The sequence below is a fragment of the Crocuta crocuta genome, unplaced genomic scaffold (genome assembly GCF_008692635.1).
Source record: "Crocuta crocuta isolate KB4526 unplaced genomic scaffold, BGI_CrCroc_1.0 scaffold429, whole genome shotgun sequence".
NCBI classification, from domain to species: domain Eukaryota; kingdom Metazoa; phylum Chordata; class Mammalia; order Carnivora; family Hyaenidae; genus Crocuta; species Crocuta crocuta.
In genome coordinates, this window is record NW_027527381.1 from 2,003,056 (window position 1) to 2,023,647 (window position 20,592).

The following is a 20,592-nucleotide window of genomic DNA, read 5'->3' on the forward strand; positions in this document are numbered from 1 at the left end:
AGGTGATGGGGATTAAGCAGTATACTTGTGATGAACACCGGGTGTTATATGGAAGTGCTGAATCACTATATTGTACACCTGAAACTAATATGCATGTTAACTAACTGGAATTTAAATAAAAACTTTTCAAAAAATGGCAGAGTTGACTCAGATCAGACCAGAGATAGATCACTCTGTCTGATCACACAGTAACAGGATGAAAGGCAGATATTTACAAACAGATATGACTGACTGGAGGTACTGGTAATGAGAGCGTGGGAAAATTTTCTTCCAATTGCTTCTATTTTCTCAGTAAAAGAGGAAGCAAGGTCATTAGCTTGAAGTGGAAAACAAGAAGGTAAGAAATAACCATCCAGAAAGTGGGAGCATAATTGGACTGAGGAAATATAATAGAACGGCCAGAAGGTGTTCACTTGACATTATTAGTTATAAGCTTAAAGTGAGACCAGTCAGAACAGTTGTATACTTTCTCCAACCACATTCCATTGCCCGAGTTCAGGCACAAAAGAGATGGAGAGTTGGATTTCACGAAGTTAGTTTTTGCCAGGTAATTTGTAATAACGAAAGAGAAAGGGGCTTTGTAAATTATAGTGAGAGAACATGGATTCTAAGCCAAAACGGGGAAATAAAAATGAAGAGAGGGGCACTGGAAGAAAAAAAAAACCAAAAACCTAGTACAATCCATGTATCCAAGTAGGACAAAGAAGTTGTGGGTATAGAATCCTTGAGGACTAAGCTGGAAACACAGAAGTAGTGGTTAAGTCATAGGATGGTTATAATGGAGTCTATGGGAGAGTTGCTATGATCAACAATGATAAATGTGATGGCATGACTACAGGTGAGAGTTCTAGGGAGGTAAACAAAATCAATGAAAGAGAACAAATAAAAGACTGTGGACTATTGGAAGGATCACTTTTTTTGGATACTGAAATCACGAAGAATTAGGACGGTGTTGGAAAGAGTGACAGGGAGTCAAGTGTTAAGCTTTTCAAAAAATGAGGGTCTACAGATGAGCCTAACACAAAGGGTTAACAGGTGATACAGTCTGGTAGGAAAAGCCTCAAAGACCATGGGGGGCGGGGGGATAGTTAGGGATCAGGGGAGAGTCTTGCAGTGAGAAGCAAGGAGAATACCTCCGTCATCCCACTTCTAGACTCAGCAGTATAAGGGGATTAGAGAGAAAACAGTCACTATGTAAGAGAGTTGTACAACAGTTTGTGCAGGGACAAGCCAGGTTTTAGAGCAAAAAAAGGTGAAGAAAATCTCTACAAATGTAGAACACCAGGGATTTTGCTGATAATGTGCAACAAGAGACAAGAGGGCTTTCTGGAAGAGTTTAAGGAGCTATGCAGAAGGTGGGGGTCAGGTTAGGCTATGACCAGAGGGAGAAGTCTGCAGTCCTGGATTTGTAGTGATTCAAGAAGAATAAAGATATGATGGCATTGGTCCATTAGGCCTAGATAAATGTTATGCGGAAGGAAGGAAGGAAGGGAGGAAGGGAGGAAGGGAGGAAGGAAGGAAAAACTGGTGTGCTAGTTATATTGACCCCCAGGTGCAAATTCACCCTCCATTGCCCTCCTTGTTAGAAGAAAATGGACAACATAACACTTCTTCTCTGCTTGCTATCATGATGTTAAGCTTCGTCAGCAGACGACGTTGGAAGGACAGTGCAGAAGGAAGCAGCCCCTGTTCCTGATTCGCATGCTTCCTTTCTTCCTGTCCCTGCCGCATGTGGGACACACGGGGACATCTACCCTGTGGGCAGCTGCCAGGACTCTTCTGCCAGTGCCCCTGCCAGCTTCCCTGTGAGCCTCAGCAGCAAGCCCGAGGCCAGCTTCCCACCAGCCCACTACCCAGAGTTCAGCAACCTCTGGCAACTCCCGCCCGCACTCCAAAAGGCTTCCCAGGAGATTGAATGATCCTCCGAGCAGCTTCCCCGTGCATTTCACTGGCACTCGAGGTAGGTTCCCAGGAGCTTCATCAGCTCTAGACTGAACAGTTTCATGTTTGCCAGCCTTGGCCTATGACACATCAGTGAACTCCACCATCCAGCGGCTTATAGCCATAGCACACCTAGTAAAATCGGAATCTCAGCCTTAAGGATGGGGTTGGGGAGACCTTCCAAAGTCTATTCCTTCTTTGGGTACTCTGTCTCAGTGCTGAGAGTAGTGGCTGCTTCCTGTATCTGCTATTCCTATATTCTTTAGAGTTCTTTATTCCTTAAAGTTCATTTCCTACAAATATTTATAGTAAACTTTGCTTAATCCAATTACTATGTGTTTTTTCTCCTGACTAGATGCTGACTTAAACAAGTTATCTGAAGGTTTAAATCATTTGAATCGAAGTCACTGATGATTCCATGAAGTTTATCTTACAGCAGTGTGTTCACATGTGCCTAAACACTATGTATGTACGCATGTGCATATGTAGTCCAAAACAAAACAGGTTTCATATGCCAAAGTGTGCAGCTATTCACATGAAGAATAAGGTCAAATTCCTGCAACTAATACTGTGTTTGTGGGCATGTCACCTAAATGCTATAAGCCTTAATTTTTTCATCTGAAATATTACAAAGTAGGGGTGCCTGGTGGCTCAGATGGTTAAGTGCCAACTCTTGATTTCGGTTCAGGTCATGATCTCATGGTCATGAGATTGAGCCCGCTTAAGATCCTCTCTCTCTTTCCCTCTGCCACTCTCCCAAGCACATGAGAGGGCATGTGCGTGGGAGGGGCACGTACATGTTCTCTTTCTCTTGCTCACTCCCCCAGAAAAAAAACATTTTTTAATAAAATTAAATACTATAAAGCAGACTATACAGTAACATTCCTTCCAGCTCTATGATTTTGATTTATTTATCTGATTGTAAATTCTCAAATACAAAATTTTCCCACATTTTTATCAAGTGTATTACATTTACTTGTCTTACGCACAAAAACAAACGCTCTGCTTAGGTTGTTCAAAAGTGATTTCACAGATAACATCACTTTCTTTTTATTGCACTAACGACTTAATATATCTACTTCATGTTTCCTTCTGATTCTGTAACTCTCCTAGTTTTAGAAGGCTGATGAAGCAGGGAATAGCAGCATTCTTTAGTAACTTAAAGAAAACAATTCTATGAGTATCAAGATAAATGAATTGAGCTGCAATAAAAAAAGATCAAATTTAATTTGTTACTAACACAGTTTATAATAAGATCATACCTGTTTATGTTTTTGGAGTGGTTTCTTTTCATGTAATTTTTTATCTCCAAATTTCTTATATGTTAAAGGTACTCCATATTTGGCGGCAGGCTTTGTAATTTTCTGAGCAGATACAACAGAAGCCAAGCTTTGTCCTGAAGCTGGTCTTTTAGCTACATGAAAAGATACAAAGAGTTTTTTCTAGAGTTCTTTATTTTAAACCTTTAATTTCAAAATTCTTCAAGATAGCACTTTTTTGGGGCACCTGGGTGGCTCAGTCGGTTAAGCATCCGACCTCGGCTCAGGTCATGATCGCACAGTTCATGGGTTCGAGCCCTGCATCAGGCTCTGTGCTGACAGCTAGCTCAGAGCCTGGAGCCTGCTTTGGATTCTGTATCTCCCTCTCTCTCTGACCCTCCCCTGCTCACACTGTCTCTCTCTCTCGCTCAAAAAAAATAAAACATTTAAAAAAATAAAAACAAAACAAGATAGCACTTTTTCATTTTTGCCATCAGTGACAACGTTTGACTTTATGTTAAATACCTTATTCACGCTTTAGCACATGTCAACGCCTTAATTATAAACTATTTGATTCTAAAAGCCATTCTTTGAAAAAAAAAAAAAAAGACCACACATCTCTAAGACGAAAATTTTGTATTAAAAAAAAGCACATCCTAAAATTGAGTATGAGTGATGACTGTATAAATCTGTGAATATTCTAAAAAGCACTGAATTGTATACTGTAAATGGGTGAATTGAGTGGTACAGAATAACTCATCAAAACTGTTAAAAATGTTTTTAAGAGAACACTTACTGTTTTAGAGATTACTTTCAAAATTAACACATAAACTTTAAGAGCAACTATTAAACACTAATGCCATTATTGTGAGCAACACTAACACTTTCTTCATCTATAATCTGAACGATGCCTTACCTACAGACCTACAGAAGAACAAACACTTTAAAACAAGTATTATAGTTCAGGGTCTAATGAAATGGGTATCTTTATACACTAATGGTGGGAATATAAAATGGTCAAACTTTCTAGAGGGGAATCTGTATCAAGAACAATGTTTATGGACTACTTTTGAAGAAATAATCAGAGGAGATATATAAAAAGGGTAAGTACTACAACAATTATGAATTCAGTCCTTACTGAAATCTAGACAAGGTCAAGTCATTCTTAGAACAATAATAAATTCAAGAAAACATTTAAATTGAAGTACTTTAGAGGAAAGTCTACTATTTCTGTCTCTCAGAGATATTAACTAGGAACTTAAAAAAAGTGAAAGAATAATTTTCCCTCTGAGAGTTCAACTGTAAGATCAAATCAGAATACATATACTGTAACTACATTGTAACTTGGCTAAATGTATTAACATCACCAAAGAAATACTGTGTACACCAGTATACATACTGGCACACATAGTGGAAAAGGAGGTAAAGTCTCAAAAGTATAAACGTGAAGGTTCCCAAGAGAAAAATATTGAATAGTTCCCATTCACATCCAGAAAAGAGGGAGAATTAACTCACTGATTTGGAAACAGTTTTCAGGCTCAGTGACAAGGCTACCAGTAGGATAAAGCTTAATATGGGGAGTTGGGGCCCACAAAGCATCTACAGGCCCATCAGCAATACAACTCCTATTTGAGCCTCATGATATTAAACACTTCAGTCATCCAACTGCTCTTACAACAAATTAACTTTCTAATTCCTGTGTAGGCTTATCTACATGGAAAGAATGTGCTGACATGCAGTATTTCTGCTCTTTGTGACAATGAGGCTTTTTGATCAAGATCTGACTTCTCATGAGGCGTGACCTCCAGGAGAGACATGCTGATTCTGCTGTTTGTCTGTCTCTTGTGAATTTTGTTTAGAGTGAATTGATTTCCCAGGGACTGACAGTCTCTGCACACTGAGATGAGTCTAAGGGTCTTTAGGAAGAGGTAAATATTGTTGGCCTTCCTAAGAACACACTGCCATCCCACTTCCAGCTTACATCTACTCAGTTTTATAATACGGTATTTATTTTTAGTAACTGACTCAAACTCAAAATGAAGAACATGCAAAGCATTATGTTTGGAAAACAATATACTCTTCAAATCTTACATAACTTCCACTGATTTTAGAAATCCATTCTGGTATCATCCTATGAAGAAGAAATACAGTATCCTTTGTTGTGTGCGTGTGTGGGCGCGCGCGTGTGCGTGTGTGTGTGAGACACAAACATAGTACATAACTGTACCCACAATCTTATAAATGCTTTCCTGCTGGCCACACTTAAAAGAAAATTGTCCTTGGTAAGGTACCTAACTTTATATTAACTTACTTTTTAAACATTTTAGAATATGAAGTATATATCAAAAGAATATATTACATAAAGATGTACACTTAAGTAAGGCATTTTACAACATTCTACAACAATCTTAGAATAGCAGCTAAGCAACTGATAAAGATGGACAATTTCAAGATAGATTTCATTTAATAAGGCAGACAATAAATGGAGATTTTGTGATTAATTCATCAGAAAGTGCTATATACTGTCATCTCCCAAAAATAATTTAAAGATACATTTTCCCTGAATTAAATTTATCTACAATGATCCAACTTACTATACCTATGTATATCTCTAATTTAATTAGAAAGCATTACTAATTGGCATTAGTATATTAATTACCGCAAACACACCTGTTTGGACTCCTATTAATTGCATTTACCTTGTATAGGTTGCGCTCCAAACTTGGAAAATGTTTTTAGACAAAATTCTTCTGCTATCAGCTAAGATTGAAAGAGGACAAAGAAAAAGTTAGAAAAGATGTTAAGTGCCAAAACGAAAAACCTATCCATTAATCAGATTACATTTTTTCCCTTTTTCAGTCACAAATATGCTATCAGATAAACTACACTTACTAAACCTAAGTAACCCATTCACCAAATTCCTCTCATGTTAATTCCCTTCCACTCTTACAAAATTCTTACATAATTCAACATATATCTCTTTTTACTATTACTAAAACACTCCAGTACTTATTCCCTAGCATTCATAAACATATTTTGAGAACTAACAATCATTAGGATTTCCTGCAGTCATTTTCTCTCTCTATTCACTAATTTTTTTTCCCCTCTTTAAGTGCAAAACTGATGCCAACATTGATTTAACTCAATTTTCAGCCTGTTTTGTTTCTTACTGGGTGGGGTAGAGGAGAGCCAGTGAATTTTCTCTTTTTTTAAGAGAAATGAGGACTGCTGGAGAATATTCCCACAGTAGCAGTGGAACAGAGGCTCCAACAGGCCAAAAACCATGACTGAGATGATCATCTGTTCCACTAAGAATTCCCCTATAGCAGTTTTCAAATCTCATACTGGCAGAATCAGCACCATCAGGGATGTAATAAATGTGGAAATTCTCAGGCTACCACCTCAGAATCACTAACATAAAATTGTAGCGATGGGACCCACCAATGTCATCTGTGATTTTTTATGTATGCTAAAGCTTGAGAACCACTTCACCAAAAGATAAATTAAATGAAGTGAAGGTCTGGTTAATAGGCAATTCAGAGCAACTGTGTAAACATATTTTCTCTTCTGAATAGTTGCATTTTCCCCTTCCTTTTTCATAGAAGAAAATGGGTGATTTATGAACTACAACTTGCCCCAAACTAGAGTGTTTCTTTCACTGCTTTAATGTGAGTTTTACTTTTTTGTGTGAATGCAATATGAACTAAGAGATGGGACATATATAATCCAAGAAGATTCTGAAATCTCTATCCTGTTCTATCCAACATAATTTCCACCCATGTGTAGTTATTTAGATTAAAATTTTAAATAAATATAATCTAAAATTCAACCCCTTGGTCACAGTAGGCACATTTTAACTATTCAAAAACCACATGTTACTAGTAGCTACAAGGCAGATATGGACAATGCAGATATGAAATACTCCATCATCACAGAAAGCACTACTGGACAACACTTAGACTCCAAATGAAGTAGAAATTAACCATGATTTCTCAAGCTTCTTCCAGGGTGTACAAGATTGAGAATTAACCCTCTTAAATCTTGGCTAATGGTACATAGAGAAGAGACTGAAGAAAAAAAAAAAGCCCTACAGAATATTATTGTAGTTTATATGTTATAATAAAGCTCATGAATTGTTTCAAAGTTTAAGCCATAAAAAATATACTATAAACTTTCTCATTAAAATACTGAACAAGTGATATATAGCAGAAAATAAGCCTTAAGAATCAAAGAAGAACTTTCAAGAAAAATAAAATCTAAGTGATATCTAAATAGCAACAAGAAGCTATATCTATACTAAACAAATACTATCAAATATTCTACTTGTTAATAATCATAATCTGCCTTTTTTTTCTTTCCATATTATAAATTTTGACATATTAAGCTTGAATATTTTCTTTCATTGCTGGTTAGTTGAATTCTAGTGCTTGAGACTGTATGTCCTAACCACTGGTTTTGGGAGGGGGTACTTCAGCAAGATTCAATGAAGTTATTCTTTCTTGTCCAGTAGTTGCATAAAACAATAGTATACTGCATCACGAATCATCCTTGAAAATGTTATTTATAACAAAGGAATATTATAAGACACTTAAATTTCAGAGATTCTTGCTATATCCTATATAGCTAACCTTCAATCTACACATTTTAACTGACTTTCTTGGTTACTAATGTATTCTCTGGTAGTAACAGTTAAATCCACACTTGTTTTCTTAAAGTTATTTGTTCACACAGATGTTCTATTAAGCCAGAGAATACAGGACAGCTCCCTCTCATCTCATGAGTACATAAAAATAATAAAACTAGGGGTGCCTGGGTGGCTCAGTCAGTTAAGCATCCAACTCTTGGTTTGGCTGGGGTCATGATCTCATGGTTCATGAGTCTGAGCCCCACATCAGCCCCACGTTCACAGCGTGGAGGCTGCTTGAGATTCTCTCTCTTCCTCTTTCTCTGCCCCTCACTTGCTCTCTAAGTAAATAAACTTAAAAAAAAAAAAAAGCAATAAGGGGTGCCTGGGTGGCTTACTTGCTTGAGCATCCATTTTCTGCTCAGGTCATGATCTCACAACTTATGGGTTTAAGCCCCACATTGGGCTTTGCGCTAACAGCACAGTCTGCTTCAGATTCTCTGACTCCCTCTCTCTCTGCCCCTCCCCGGCTCAGGCACACACACACTGTCTCTCTCTAAAGTATACATTAAAAGTGTTTTTTTAATTTAAAAAATTAGCAATAAAAAAAGTAATAAAACTATGATTTTGCTAGATATGTAATTTACAGAAGAGTTTAAAAGGGGCACCTGGGTGGCTTAGTTGGTTAAGCATCTGACTTGATTTCAGCTCAGGTCATGATCTCACAGTTTGCGAGATCAAGCCCTGCCATGTGGCTCTGCACTGAAAGTATGGAGCTTGCTTGGGACTCTCTCTACCACTCCCCCAGTTAGGCCACCCACCCCCCCCAACAAATAAACAAACATTAAATTTAAAAATGTTTGACAGTGATCATTTAAATTAACATAGGCCACACGTACATGTAATATAAAATAATTCCAGTTTCAGGTGATCATTTCTATCAATAACCTGTACTAATTGTCTTGGTATATTTAACAAGTCCCATCAAATTAAAATTTTAGTTCAACTCAACAAATATTTATTATGCAAATTATGTGAGTACTAGAGAAAAAATCGTGATCAATAATCTATTATACATACACGTGCCCAGAGAATTGTTTCCAATAATTATTAAATACAATACAATCATATAACTTGAAACTAATATATTTATATTAGTATAAGACAACATAGTGATATTTTACATTGAATATATTGAGCACTTACTACATGCTAGACACCCTAGCAGTTTACATACATTATCATTTTTTTTTTTAATTCTTATAACCACCTCATGATTTAGATGTATTTATAATCTCACTGTTTACAGGTCAGTAAAGTAAGGCACAGAAAGGTTTAAGAACTTTACAGTTAGAGATGGTTACCATCAGGGAGGGGGCTGGGTGGGTGGTGGGTGAGTAGGTGAGGTGATCAAGAGTACCCATCCTGATGAGCACTATTATACAGAATCACTGAATCACTATAACATACATGTAAAATTAATAACACTGTGTGTGTTAACTACACTGAGTTAAAAATTGTTTTTAGTAATAAGATTACAGTTAGAAGCCCAAGAAGACAGAGAGTAGAGAGGCAGCTGCCAGGAGTTGTGGCAGAGGGGAAAAGGGAGTTAGTGGTTACTGGGCATTGAGTTTGTTCTACAGGGTGAAGAGCTATGAAACTGAATGGTAGCAGTAATTGCACAGCAGTGAAAGTCTATTTAAAAAAAATTTTTTTTAATATTTATTTTTGAGAGAGAGACAGAACACGAGCAGGGAAGGGGCAGAGAGAGAGAGGGAGATACAGAATCTGAAGCAGGCTCCAGGCTCTGAGCTGTCAGCACAGAGACCGATGTGGGGCTTGAACTCAGAAACCATGAGATCATGACCTGAGCTGAAGTCAGAGGTTTAACCAATGAGCCACCCAGATGCCCTGTGAAAGTCTATTTAATGCCACTGAACTGAGCACTCAAAATATTAAGATGATACATTTTATGTTATGCACACTGTACCATGATAAACAAAACAAAACAATAGAAACCTGAGACAGAGGAATGATTTTGTGATACTGTGATATATATTAAAAAATAAATATTCAGTATCCAGTTCCTGGCACACAGCTCCTAAAACTCTTAAATTACCTAACTAGTAAGAGGATAAAGGTATCCAAAAAAATCCAAAAAGGATAAAGGTGTCTTCTGTTATTCTTAACAAGCTCTTTTCACTACACTCCAGAGTCTATGTTAACGAGGTGACATGTGGAAAGTCCCTAAGGATGGAAGCTAATTGCCAGGGAAATCTGCCTCACGTTAGCATGTGGGAACTTTCAGTCCTGCTCCCCTTCTGGGGAGGAAAGGGACTAGAGGTTGAATCAAACACTAAGGACCAATGATTTAATCAATCATGTCTACATAATAAAGCCTCCATAAAAAAACTGAAGGACAGGATTCAGATAGCTTCTGTGTTGGTCACCATGCCAGCAGGGTGGCACATCCCAGTCTGACGGAACAAAAGCTCCTGCACTCAGGACACTTCAGAGCCTTCCCTATGTATCCCTTCACCTGCCTGTTCATCTGTATCGTTTGTAGTTAGTATTCCTTCACAATAAACTGGTAAACTTAAGTAAATGTTTCTCTGAATTCTGTGAACCACTCTAGTAATCAAACCAGAGAAGGGGTTGTGGGAACCTCTGATTTATAGCTGGTCAGTCAAAAGCACAGGTGACAACCTAAACCTGCCATTGGCTTCAAAAGTAGGGCAGTCTTGTAGGACTGAGCCCTTAATCTGTGGGATATGGTGTTCTACATCTCCAGGTAGACAGTGCCAAACTTAACTAAATTGCAGGACACCCAGCTGTGTTGCAGAATTGCTCGGTGTGGGAAAACTACCACACATTTGGTAACTGGAAGTGTAAAAATTTCAGTATTAAATATTAAGAGGAAACACAGGAGGAATGTTTTCTCTACTACAGATTCACAACTAGGAAACAAATACAAAGGGGAAGAATTTTATGAGAATGGAAAGAACAATGACTCTGGTATTATCTGAAAAAGCTACTTCAATCTCCCAGAATTGTGATGTGCCCTCCTCAAAACATAGGCCGTGTCCTAATTAAGCACCAAAACCTTACTATTTTAAGGTAAACGAAACAAAACAAAACACATACCTGAGGTGAGAGAAACTTTTCAATGCGTTTGGCTATAAAACCTTTCTCCAATATGGAGTTGACAGATGGTCTATCCCTAGGATTTCTTTTAAATAACTGAGAGAGTAAATTGCGGAGATCATAAGAATAATGTAAAGACACAGGTGGAAAAGATCCAGATATTATCTTCAGTACCAGATTTTTCATACTGCCAGCTTCAAACTAAAATCCAGAAAATAAATTAACATATATGAAACATACATAAATTGAAAATAGGAATAAACAATGAGAAATAGTTCTTTTCCTAGAGAACAGAACTATAATCCTCTTATAAATATTTTAATCAGCATATACATGTACATATATATATTTAGCATATGTTCTTTAGAACAAAGTTCACTTAGTTATTTATAAACATACTTAAAAGAGATTAACAGTCCTTGTAAAACATAACTTGCTATAAGATTAATTTTTACCTATTCAACACACTGAAAGATGGAATAAAGGTATTAAAGATTTTATAAAAACATAAGAATAATAATAAAGAAAAAAACAAACAAACCTTGTAGTCTTCATTTAAGACCTGCCTACCTGTGTGCCCTGTTGCAGTAACTGGGAAAGGAAATTAACTACATAACTACAAGTATCTGAGAAAAATATAATAAAAATACTAATTACTTTCCTTTTAAACACTGTTTATTATTAATAAGTATGTGACACTCTCAAAAGCCATCTAAGGAGCAATGTGGCAAACATTCCAAAGAGGAATATAAGCCATATCAATGGGAATAGTATATATTTTAAGAGTAAACACAACAGGGGCACCTGGGTGGATCAGTCGGTTAAGCCTCTGACTCTTGGTTCTGGCTCAGGTCATGATCTGGTAGTTTCATGGATTCAGGCCCCACATGGGGTTCTACACTGGCAGCAAGAAGCCTGCTTGGGATTCTGTCTCTCTCCCTCTCTTTGCCCCTCCCTAACTCACACTGTCTCTGTCTCTCTAAGTAAATAACCAAACTTAAAGAAAGAATAAACACACTATAAACTCTAACTGAAATTAAGAAAAAAACAAACAGAAGTAGGGCAGTTTAAGATCAAAAGATTTCAGTTTCGAAGTAAAGGGAAGCTTTGGATACCTCTGCTAAAAAAGTACAGAACAGCTGTACACTGTATCATGTTCTTTTTTTTTAATGTTTATTTATTTTTGAGAGAGAAAGACAGCATTAGCAAGGGAGGGTCAGAGAGAGAGGGAGACACAGAATCTGAAGCAGGCTCCAGCACAGAGCCCGACATGGGGCTCGAACCCACGAACCATGAAATCATGACCTGAACCAAAGTCAGACATTTAACCAACTGAGCCACCCAGGCGCCCCTGTAACATGTTCTTTTTTTTTTTTTTTAACATGTTCTTAACATGCACATTAACAAAACAAAACTTGCTATAAATTAGGTATTGATGATTATACCAAGATAAAAAAGTTCTGTTAAATGTTGAAATCTCTACACAATTAAAATATGATATTCACCTTATTAAAATGTGAGTACAATCCAGTGGTCTAGAAATATCTATGTACCTAAGAAGGAATTCTAAATGCAGAATGAAAAATTATCCCTTCACTACAATCAATTTTCATTTATCTCTCAAATGACAAACTTTTCATAAAGGTTAGTGAATTACTTAATTACATGTGTCTACTTAAGTGTAAATAATTCCAAAATACAGCAGCAATGGTAACAGAACAATGTAGACGAAAAATGAAAGAAAATACACTGATTTAGACCTAAAATGACTATGTGTCAGAAAAAAATGACCAATTCTTTCAAATACACATCTGATAAGTACCATTCCACATCACTTTGGTATGCTTTTTTACCTTGAGAAAGAAAAATAAACAGCTAAGGCAATATAGTAGAAGAGTATGCAATGATGAAAAAACAAACCACCACAAAATATTCTCCAAATAATATCAGAAAGTACAAACAGGTTTATAAAACTACTTATAAAATATAATCAGACTTTAGAGAAAGGGAAAAAATCATTTTATAAACTAATGTAGAAGAAAGCCTGGAAGGAAACAACAAAATATTATAAGTACTTATTATCATTTGGAGGAACTGCTTTTGATATTCATTCACTTCTGTAATGAAAGTACATTACTGTTTAATGGGGGAACATTTTTAAAAAGAAAAATTTTGAAATAAAAAGTGACTAAAATTCAACCTATTTAAGACAAAAACTCCCCCTTCTGAGTGTATTACGTGCCATCTCAACAAAGTCTAAAAAATAAAAGTTTTAATAAAGAGGATTTGAATTGATAAAATCCCTCAATGAATATGGTGAAAAACTGTTCTTCAATTTCAATACAAAATTCAAATAATTTGGGTGTTTTGAAAGAAATCACTAAGATGAAATAAATAAGTTAAAATGCCAAATTCACACATGAATATAACATTAAAAAGACAGCAAATTTGTTTTTGTCATTAGAAATAATTTCCTGGAAAAAAGGATGATATACCTATTATAATAATAAATATATAACATACATATGTAATATATGCATATATTAAAGGAAAATCTATTTAAATTTATACTTGAAAGAAGATGAGAAACTTAAAAACTAACAGAAGGATTTCCAGTACAAGTGGGTCACCTGAAAGATGGCATATGATTTTTAAAATATAGAAATACTACAGGTACTTTAAGACATAATTTTTAAAATATTTCAGAAGCTACTACTTACTGCATGTTTAAGTGTGCACATCTCATACAGGACACACCCCAGAGCCCAAATGTCACTAGAATAGGGAAAAACGAGAAATTTTCTCTAAGTATCAGAATTTACATAAATTTTTTTAAAGGAAACAAAAGCAGAATGAAAATGCTTTCTGAGAATGTGTTCCACAAAATACATCCCTTAAAACTCAAAATTTCAACCATAACCAAATGATAAAAGTAACTATCCCAGATTAGAAGAACAGCAGTTGCCCAAGCAATTATTTTAAAGTTTTATTAAGGAAATATAATATTTAAAAGAACAAAAATCAGTAAATTTCATGAATATTCTAGTTATTTCATTTAATTATTTATGAAATACCATGATTTAGAAACATATTATAAGGGCAGNACTCTTGACTTCAGCCCGAGTCATGATCTCGTGGTTCACGGGATCGAGCCCCACCCCACATCAGGGCAGCACTGACAGTACAGGACGTACTTGGGATTCTTTCTCCCTCTTTCCTGCCCCACCTCTAGGTGCACATGGTGTGCTATTTCTCAAAATAAACATTTTTTAAACAATAAAATAAAATAAAATAAAAATATATATTATAAAAGCAAAATACATTTTAATGATAAATAAGAAAATATTAATTTACTCAAATTAACCTGAAATAAAGATGACAGCCAACAGAAATATTATGTAAGGTAGATATATTTAATCTTAATTTAAGGACTTATTATGTTATCTCTTATAGTTTCTTCCTCTCCTTTATACATATTTTTATAATTAAAAAAACACTACTTTACATTTTTAAAAAGAAAAAATAAAAATCTCATAGAGCTACAGTTGCCCTTAGTAATTAACAAAAGACCGCTGCTCCTGAAAGCTGAACTTACTGGAAAAGAAGAAAATCCAGTACTGAAATCCCAAAGTCACCTTTAACCAAACTCACAAAAAACTAAAAATATAAATCTATAAATCCCCCAAATCTATTTAATTTCAAGATCAACTTGCAAAAAAAAAATGTGAACATAATTAAGCTATTTAGTAACTTGAACATGTTAGTACATGTAACATGTATAATCAAAACAATTACACTAATGATCTTATTTTAAAAAATACTTAAAGACATATTTAGAAAAATATGAATTTTAGAGTATACTGACAATGCTCACCCATGACATTTTTAAAACATTTTCACTAGGGGCGCCTGGGTGGCTCAGTTGGTTAAGCGTCCGACTTCAGCTCAGGTCATGATCTCACGGTTTGTGGGTTTGAGCCCCACATCAGGCTCTGTGCTGACAGCTAGCTCAAAGCCTGGAGCCTGTTTCAGATTCTGTGTCTCCCTCTCTCTATGACCCTCCCCTGCTCACGCTTTCTTTCTCTCTCTCAGAAATAAATTTAAAAAATTAAAAAATTAAAAAAAAAATTTTTCACCACAAAATTGGTTTTATAGAAAATTCTCCAGGGGCGCCTGGTTGGCTGAATCGGTTAACCATCCAACTTCAGCTCAGGTCAAGATCTCACAGTTCCATGAGTTGGAGCCACTATCGGGCTCTGTGCTGACAGCTGGCAGCCTGAAGCCTACTTCGAATTCTGTGTCTCCCTGTTGCCCCTCCTCCACTCACACTCTGTCTCTCTCTGTCTGTCTCTCAAAAATAAAAATAAACATTAAAAAAAATTATCCAAAGGATGATTAAATACATTTCTAATTTAAAGATAAAGACCGATATTTTTCGCAGTTGTCTTATTCATAAGACACAGAAATACATCTAATTACATCAGGCACACGGGTGGCTCAGTTGGTTAAGCATCCAACTTCTGATTTAGGCTCAGGTCATGATGTCACAGTTCATAAGTTCAAGCCCTGCTTTGGGCTCCTTGCTGACACTGGCAGCGCCTGCTTGAGATTCTCTCCTGCCCCTACTCTCCACCCACCCCCCGCCAAAATAATGATATAAACTTAAAAAATTACTTTGCCTCAAAGAAAATCCTAGTATCATTAAGAATATACATCAATAATACTTTCCGTGAACTAGATTGATTATTGTAATTTAAATTCATTGAAAAAATACACTGCTAGGAATGAGGTTCTCAGCCTCAAGTGCTCAGGTTTTAAACACAGCTTCCTTCCTACTCTCAAAAAAAGAGCCATCACTTTCTTCCTTTTAATTTCTGTGGGTGCTTTCAAATTTTTTTTAATTTACTTACTATTTTGAGAGAGAGTACGCGTGCACACATACAAGCTTATAGCTGTGTGCTCACGTGCCCTGAGCTGAAGTAATTTTAGACTTCAATGCTATTTCTGTCAGTGCAGAGCCCAACGCCGAGCTCGAACTCATGAACCACGAAATCATGTCCGAAGCCAAAGTCAGTCACGTAAGTGACTGAGCCACCCAGGCAAACCTGCTTTCAAATTTAAGACCAATATTTCTTGGACAGTATATTTCAGTTAGAAAGAAATTAAATGGTAAATAGAATTCAGCAGCAGAATTCTTCATCCCAGTCACATAGTCTACAATCCGTTATCCACAATACAACTCAATGTTAGGGATTTGGGCTTGGGAGCCAGATGCCTGGGACTTTCAAATTGCTTTCCCTCTCTCTCTCTGCATTTGGCTTTCCTTACAAGGAAAAGGAGGAATAATTAATGCCTACAACTCATTAGCTTATTGTGAAGAGTAAAGGAGTCAATACACAGAGAGTATTAAAACCAGTGCTGGGCATATAGTGGGTGTTTAATAAATATTAACTATTATGTATTTCAATAGAAGTGCTATTACAAAGACCAAAGAAAGTACTCTATTTCCAATTATAACTTAAACAATATGGTGATACTTTCTATAGTTCCTTTAGAAAGATAGTGAAATAACTTCTTTGCAATCCCCCTCATTGTACAGTAAAAAAAAAAACAACAAAAAAAAATGGGTATATGTGTGTGTGTATATGTTATATATATATATTTACACTTATGTTTATGTTAGTATTAATGATTTGGAATATTATTCTGAAGGTCAGAAGATCAGTAAATACAGCACAAGAGAAATATTTAAAGGAAATATATCCTGTAATGAATATCATTTTAAATACCTTTTATTATTGTAAGGTTTATTTTCACAGATTTCAGGTGACAAGTAGTATGGGGTCCCTATGCAAGTTCGAGCCAGCTCCACAGTACTAGAACAAAAAAAGAATTATTGGACAAGCTTAAGATACTAAAATATATTATAAATTACAACATATACACCATCATGGACATTATATCAAAACAAATATGTTTAAAACAAATATGTTTAAAATTAATACGTTACCTATTAAGTACTCTAGCGATTCCAAAATCTCCAAGTTGTATTGTCCCATCTTTGGTTAAAAATATGTTCTGTTTAAGAGATATAAAAAGCCAGAAATATTGTTACAGTCCAGTTCTGACAACTCCTTTCACCAAAAAAAGGTTTCACCAATCTGGTTTAAAAAAAGCTGGGAAGTGCCAGCTTTCTCACGGCTCCACATTGGGCTCTCTGCTAGAGAGAAGCCCACTTCAGATCCTCTATGTCCCTCTCTCTGTCCTTCCTCTGTGCTCTCTCTCAAAAATATATAATTTTTTTAATATTTGTTTATTTTTGAAGGAGAGAGAGACAGAGCATAAGCAGGGAGAGGCAGAGAGAGGGAAACACAGAATCCGAAACAGGCTCCAGGCTCTGAGCTGTGAGCACAAAGCCCGATGTGGGGCTTGAACTCATGAACCCATGAGATCATGACCTGAGCCAAAGTCAGACACTGAACTGACTGAGCCACCCAGATGCTCCATAAATAAACATTTTTTAAAAAGCTGGAATAACTGGATATCCATAATCAAAAGAATGAATGTAGATCCTTATACCATACACAAAAATTAACTCAAAATGGATTCCTAAATACAAGAACTAAAACTATAAAACTGCTAGAGGAATGAATATATGGAAGTATACCTTTGCGTTATTGGGTTGGGCAATGGTTTCTTAAAGAGGACACCAAAAGGACAAGCAAAGAAAAAATATATAAATAAATTGGAATTCATCAAAATTAAAAACTTCTGTTCAAAGAGCATTATCAAAAGTGAACAGACAACCCACAGAACTGGAGAAAATATTTGCAAGTCGTGTATCTGACAAGGAATTTGTATCCAGAATAAAGAACTCTTACAATTCACTAGCAACAAAAGACAGCCCACTTAAAATACACAGTCACATATTATACGATTCCACTTATATAAAATGTCCAGAAACAGGCAAATCCACTGAGAAGGAAAGTAGATTAGTGGTTTCCAGAATCTAGGTAGAGACAGAATAGAAAGTGATTGTTAATGGTACAGCGTTTCTTTTTGGAATGATAAAAAAATGTTCTCAAATTGAGAATGGTAATGGTTTCAAAACTCTGTGAATATACTAAAAATCACTGAACTGTACATTTTCAGTGATGAAAATGTTAAACTATTTGAACATAACCGTAAACATTATAGTGAATGTTATGGTATTTGAAATATACCTCAATATAACTTCAAAAAAATGAACCCAGATACCGCCATTAAAAAAAAAACTGCATAAAAATTCTAATTAGCCTAAATAGAGCAAAAGAATCTTCAAATTTTCCAACAATTTATCCAATTAATTTGCATTCATAAATATGTAACTCCAATGCTCTATCAAACAGTAAAGGCAGGAATCTGTGGAACATGAGTTAAACTCCACATCATTCAGGAGACTTAATCAGACACATGTTCACAGGCAAAGATGACACAAAGTGGGGATGAGTGGGATGGAGTAAAATGGGGTGAAATTGGAATTAGGTGGCAGAGGGTTGGGGGACAGGGATGAGGTATGAATTTCCCATCACAGCTCCTTCTCTTCCTACTACACATTCTGAGGCAATCAGGCTATACAAGAGGCTGCAGGTGTAAGAAGGTAAGACAAACACATGACCTTGACACCAGGAGAGAAATCCCCTCTGACCTACCTAATGTGAGGACTGAGAGAGCCCGGGGGGCATCAATGATAGAACCCTCTGTGCACAGATGAGTGAGCTATGGGGACAAAACATCTTCACAAAGAGTTTGGGGAAAAAAAAAAAAGCCAATAAAATAATCAGAACAAGAATTCACTCGAGACAGAATTAATTTTATAAAACAGTCCAACAAAAACTTTAAAATAAGTATGTTTAGCTAAGAGAGGGGTGCCTGGCTGGCTCAGTCAGTGGAATATGTGACTCTTGATCTCAGGGTTGTAAGTTTGAGCCCCATGTTGGGTGTAGAGATTACTTAAAAATAAAATCTTTGAAAAACAAACAAACAAAAAAAGAAAACTGCAAAGACATAAAGAAATCCATTTAAAAAGAACAAGACATTATGAAACAAAAACCAATCAGATTAAGAACAGAGGTATATGAAAAACCATGTAGAAATCTTGAAGGGGGTGTCTGGGTGGCTCAGTTGGTTAAGTGTCCGACTTCAGCTCAGGTCATGATCTCACACTCTATGAGTCTGAGCCCCGCATCGGGCTCTGTGCTGACAGCTCAGAGCCTGGAGCCTGCTTCAGATTCTGTGTCTCCCTCTCTCTCTGCCCCCACCTGGGCTCTGTCCTTCTCTCAAAAACAAACAAACATTTAAAAAATTTTTTTTAAACAAAATAAAATCTTGGAGAAAAAATAGCCATTATAAAAAAAGTAAATAGATATGTATCAGTTTAGACAAAATTAAAAAAGGATCTGGCTAACTGGAAAGCAGGTTGAGGAATTCACCTAAAAGGCACCTGACAAAGGAATAAAATGAGAAAGAACAAATAGGGTACTTGGAAGGGTTAGATTAAGAAGCTCCAACATAGGTCTAGAAACATAATTCAGAAGACCATGAAGGTAGTGAGAGAGAAATAATATCTGAAAAAATACTTTTAAACATTTTCCAGAACATTTCTAAGGGAAATATACATTCTCAGATCAAAAGTACACAACGTAAGAAATAAAAACTGAACTTCACCAATGCACAACCCTATGAAATTTCAGAACAACGGGTACATACAGAATATCCCATAATCATCCAAAGAGAAAAAACAGGATAAGCAATCACTGGCTTTAAATTCCTAAACAGCAACACTAGAAGCCAAGAGACAAATGACCAATATCTTCAAAATTCTGTAGGAAAACAAATTTCCAACCTAGAAGTTTATATCCAAATTATCATTAAAGAGAATGGAAAAAAGTCATTTTCAGACATACAATATCCTCCCAAAATATACCTTCCACATATTTATTCTTTGGGTTTTTTCCCCGTCATTATGAGACTAAACCCAGAAGGAGGGGGATATAGGGAGGAGGCAGGAGCTCTAACACACAAGGCATATAATGAGGATATCTAGGATTACAGTGAAGAGGGAACAGTGAAGGGAGAACAGATAATCCAATGCAGACTGGATCAGATTAAAGAATTGTAGCCTAAGACAATGCTGGCTCCACGTCCATATCCATTTAGAAGCTATTAGTGACAGAATAAACATACCTGTGACTTTATGTCTCGATGAAGAATTTTTCGATCATGGACATGTTTCAAGGCCAAACATATCTGCACAAACCAGTCCAAAATCTAAGAGGGAAAATCAGATTTGTCATTTCTTTTAAAATTTACATTTCACAGTATCTCTTTCCACCAAAAAAAAGCATTCAGGGATATATGGGGTTGAGGGGAACTAAGTCCTTAAAAAACAAATTTAGGCTATAATTTTTAACTTCACTGTAATTAATGTCACTAACATGAAGTAGTTATTCAAGCTGATACATTATGTGCAAGGGTTCACACTGACTTTAAAACGTAAGAGACTGCTACTGAAGCATTGTTACAAATCAGAATATAGAAAGAAATTTCCAGAAAAGAGCAAAAAATGAAAATACTTTATATTTT

At 35.9% G+C, this 20,592-nt stretch overlaps 1 protein-coding gene across 9 annotated transcripts in view; it reads right to left on the minus strand.

The window, feature by feature from the left end:
* The window catches only part of NEK1 (NIMA related kinase 1), a 221,576-nt gene that overhangs the window by 168,004 nt on the left and 32,980 nt on the right, over nt 1-20,592 (minus strand). For all 9 annotated transcript variants that reach the window (XM_077772766.1, XM_077773160.1, XM_077772902.1 and 6 more), the window contains 7 exons: nt 20,194-20,277; nt 16,979-17,046; nt 16,758-16,844; nt 13,689-13,743; nt 10,969-11,169; nt 5,900-5,960; nt 3,204-3,355 (listed from right to left, as the gene is read on the minus strand). In XM_077772766.1, coding sequence (XP_077628892.1) covers nt 3,204-3,355; nt 5,900-5,960; nt 10,969-11,169; nt 13,689-13,743; nt 16,758-16,844; nt 16,979-17,046; nt 20,194-20,277 — 708 coding nt within the window. The remainder of the gene's footprint in view (nt 1-3,203; nt 3,356-5,899; nt 5,961-10,968; nt 11,170-13,688; nt 13,744-16,757; nt 16,845-16,978; nt 17,047-20,193; nt 20,278-20,592) is intronic.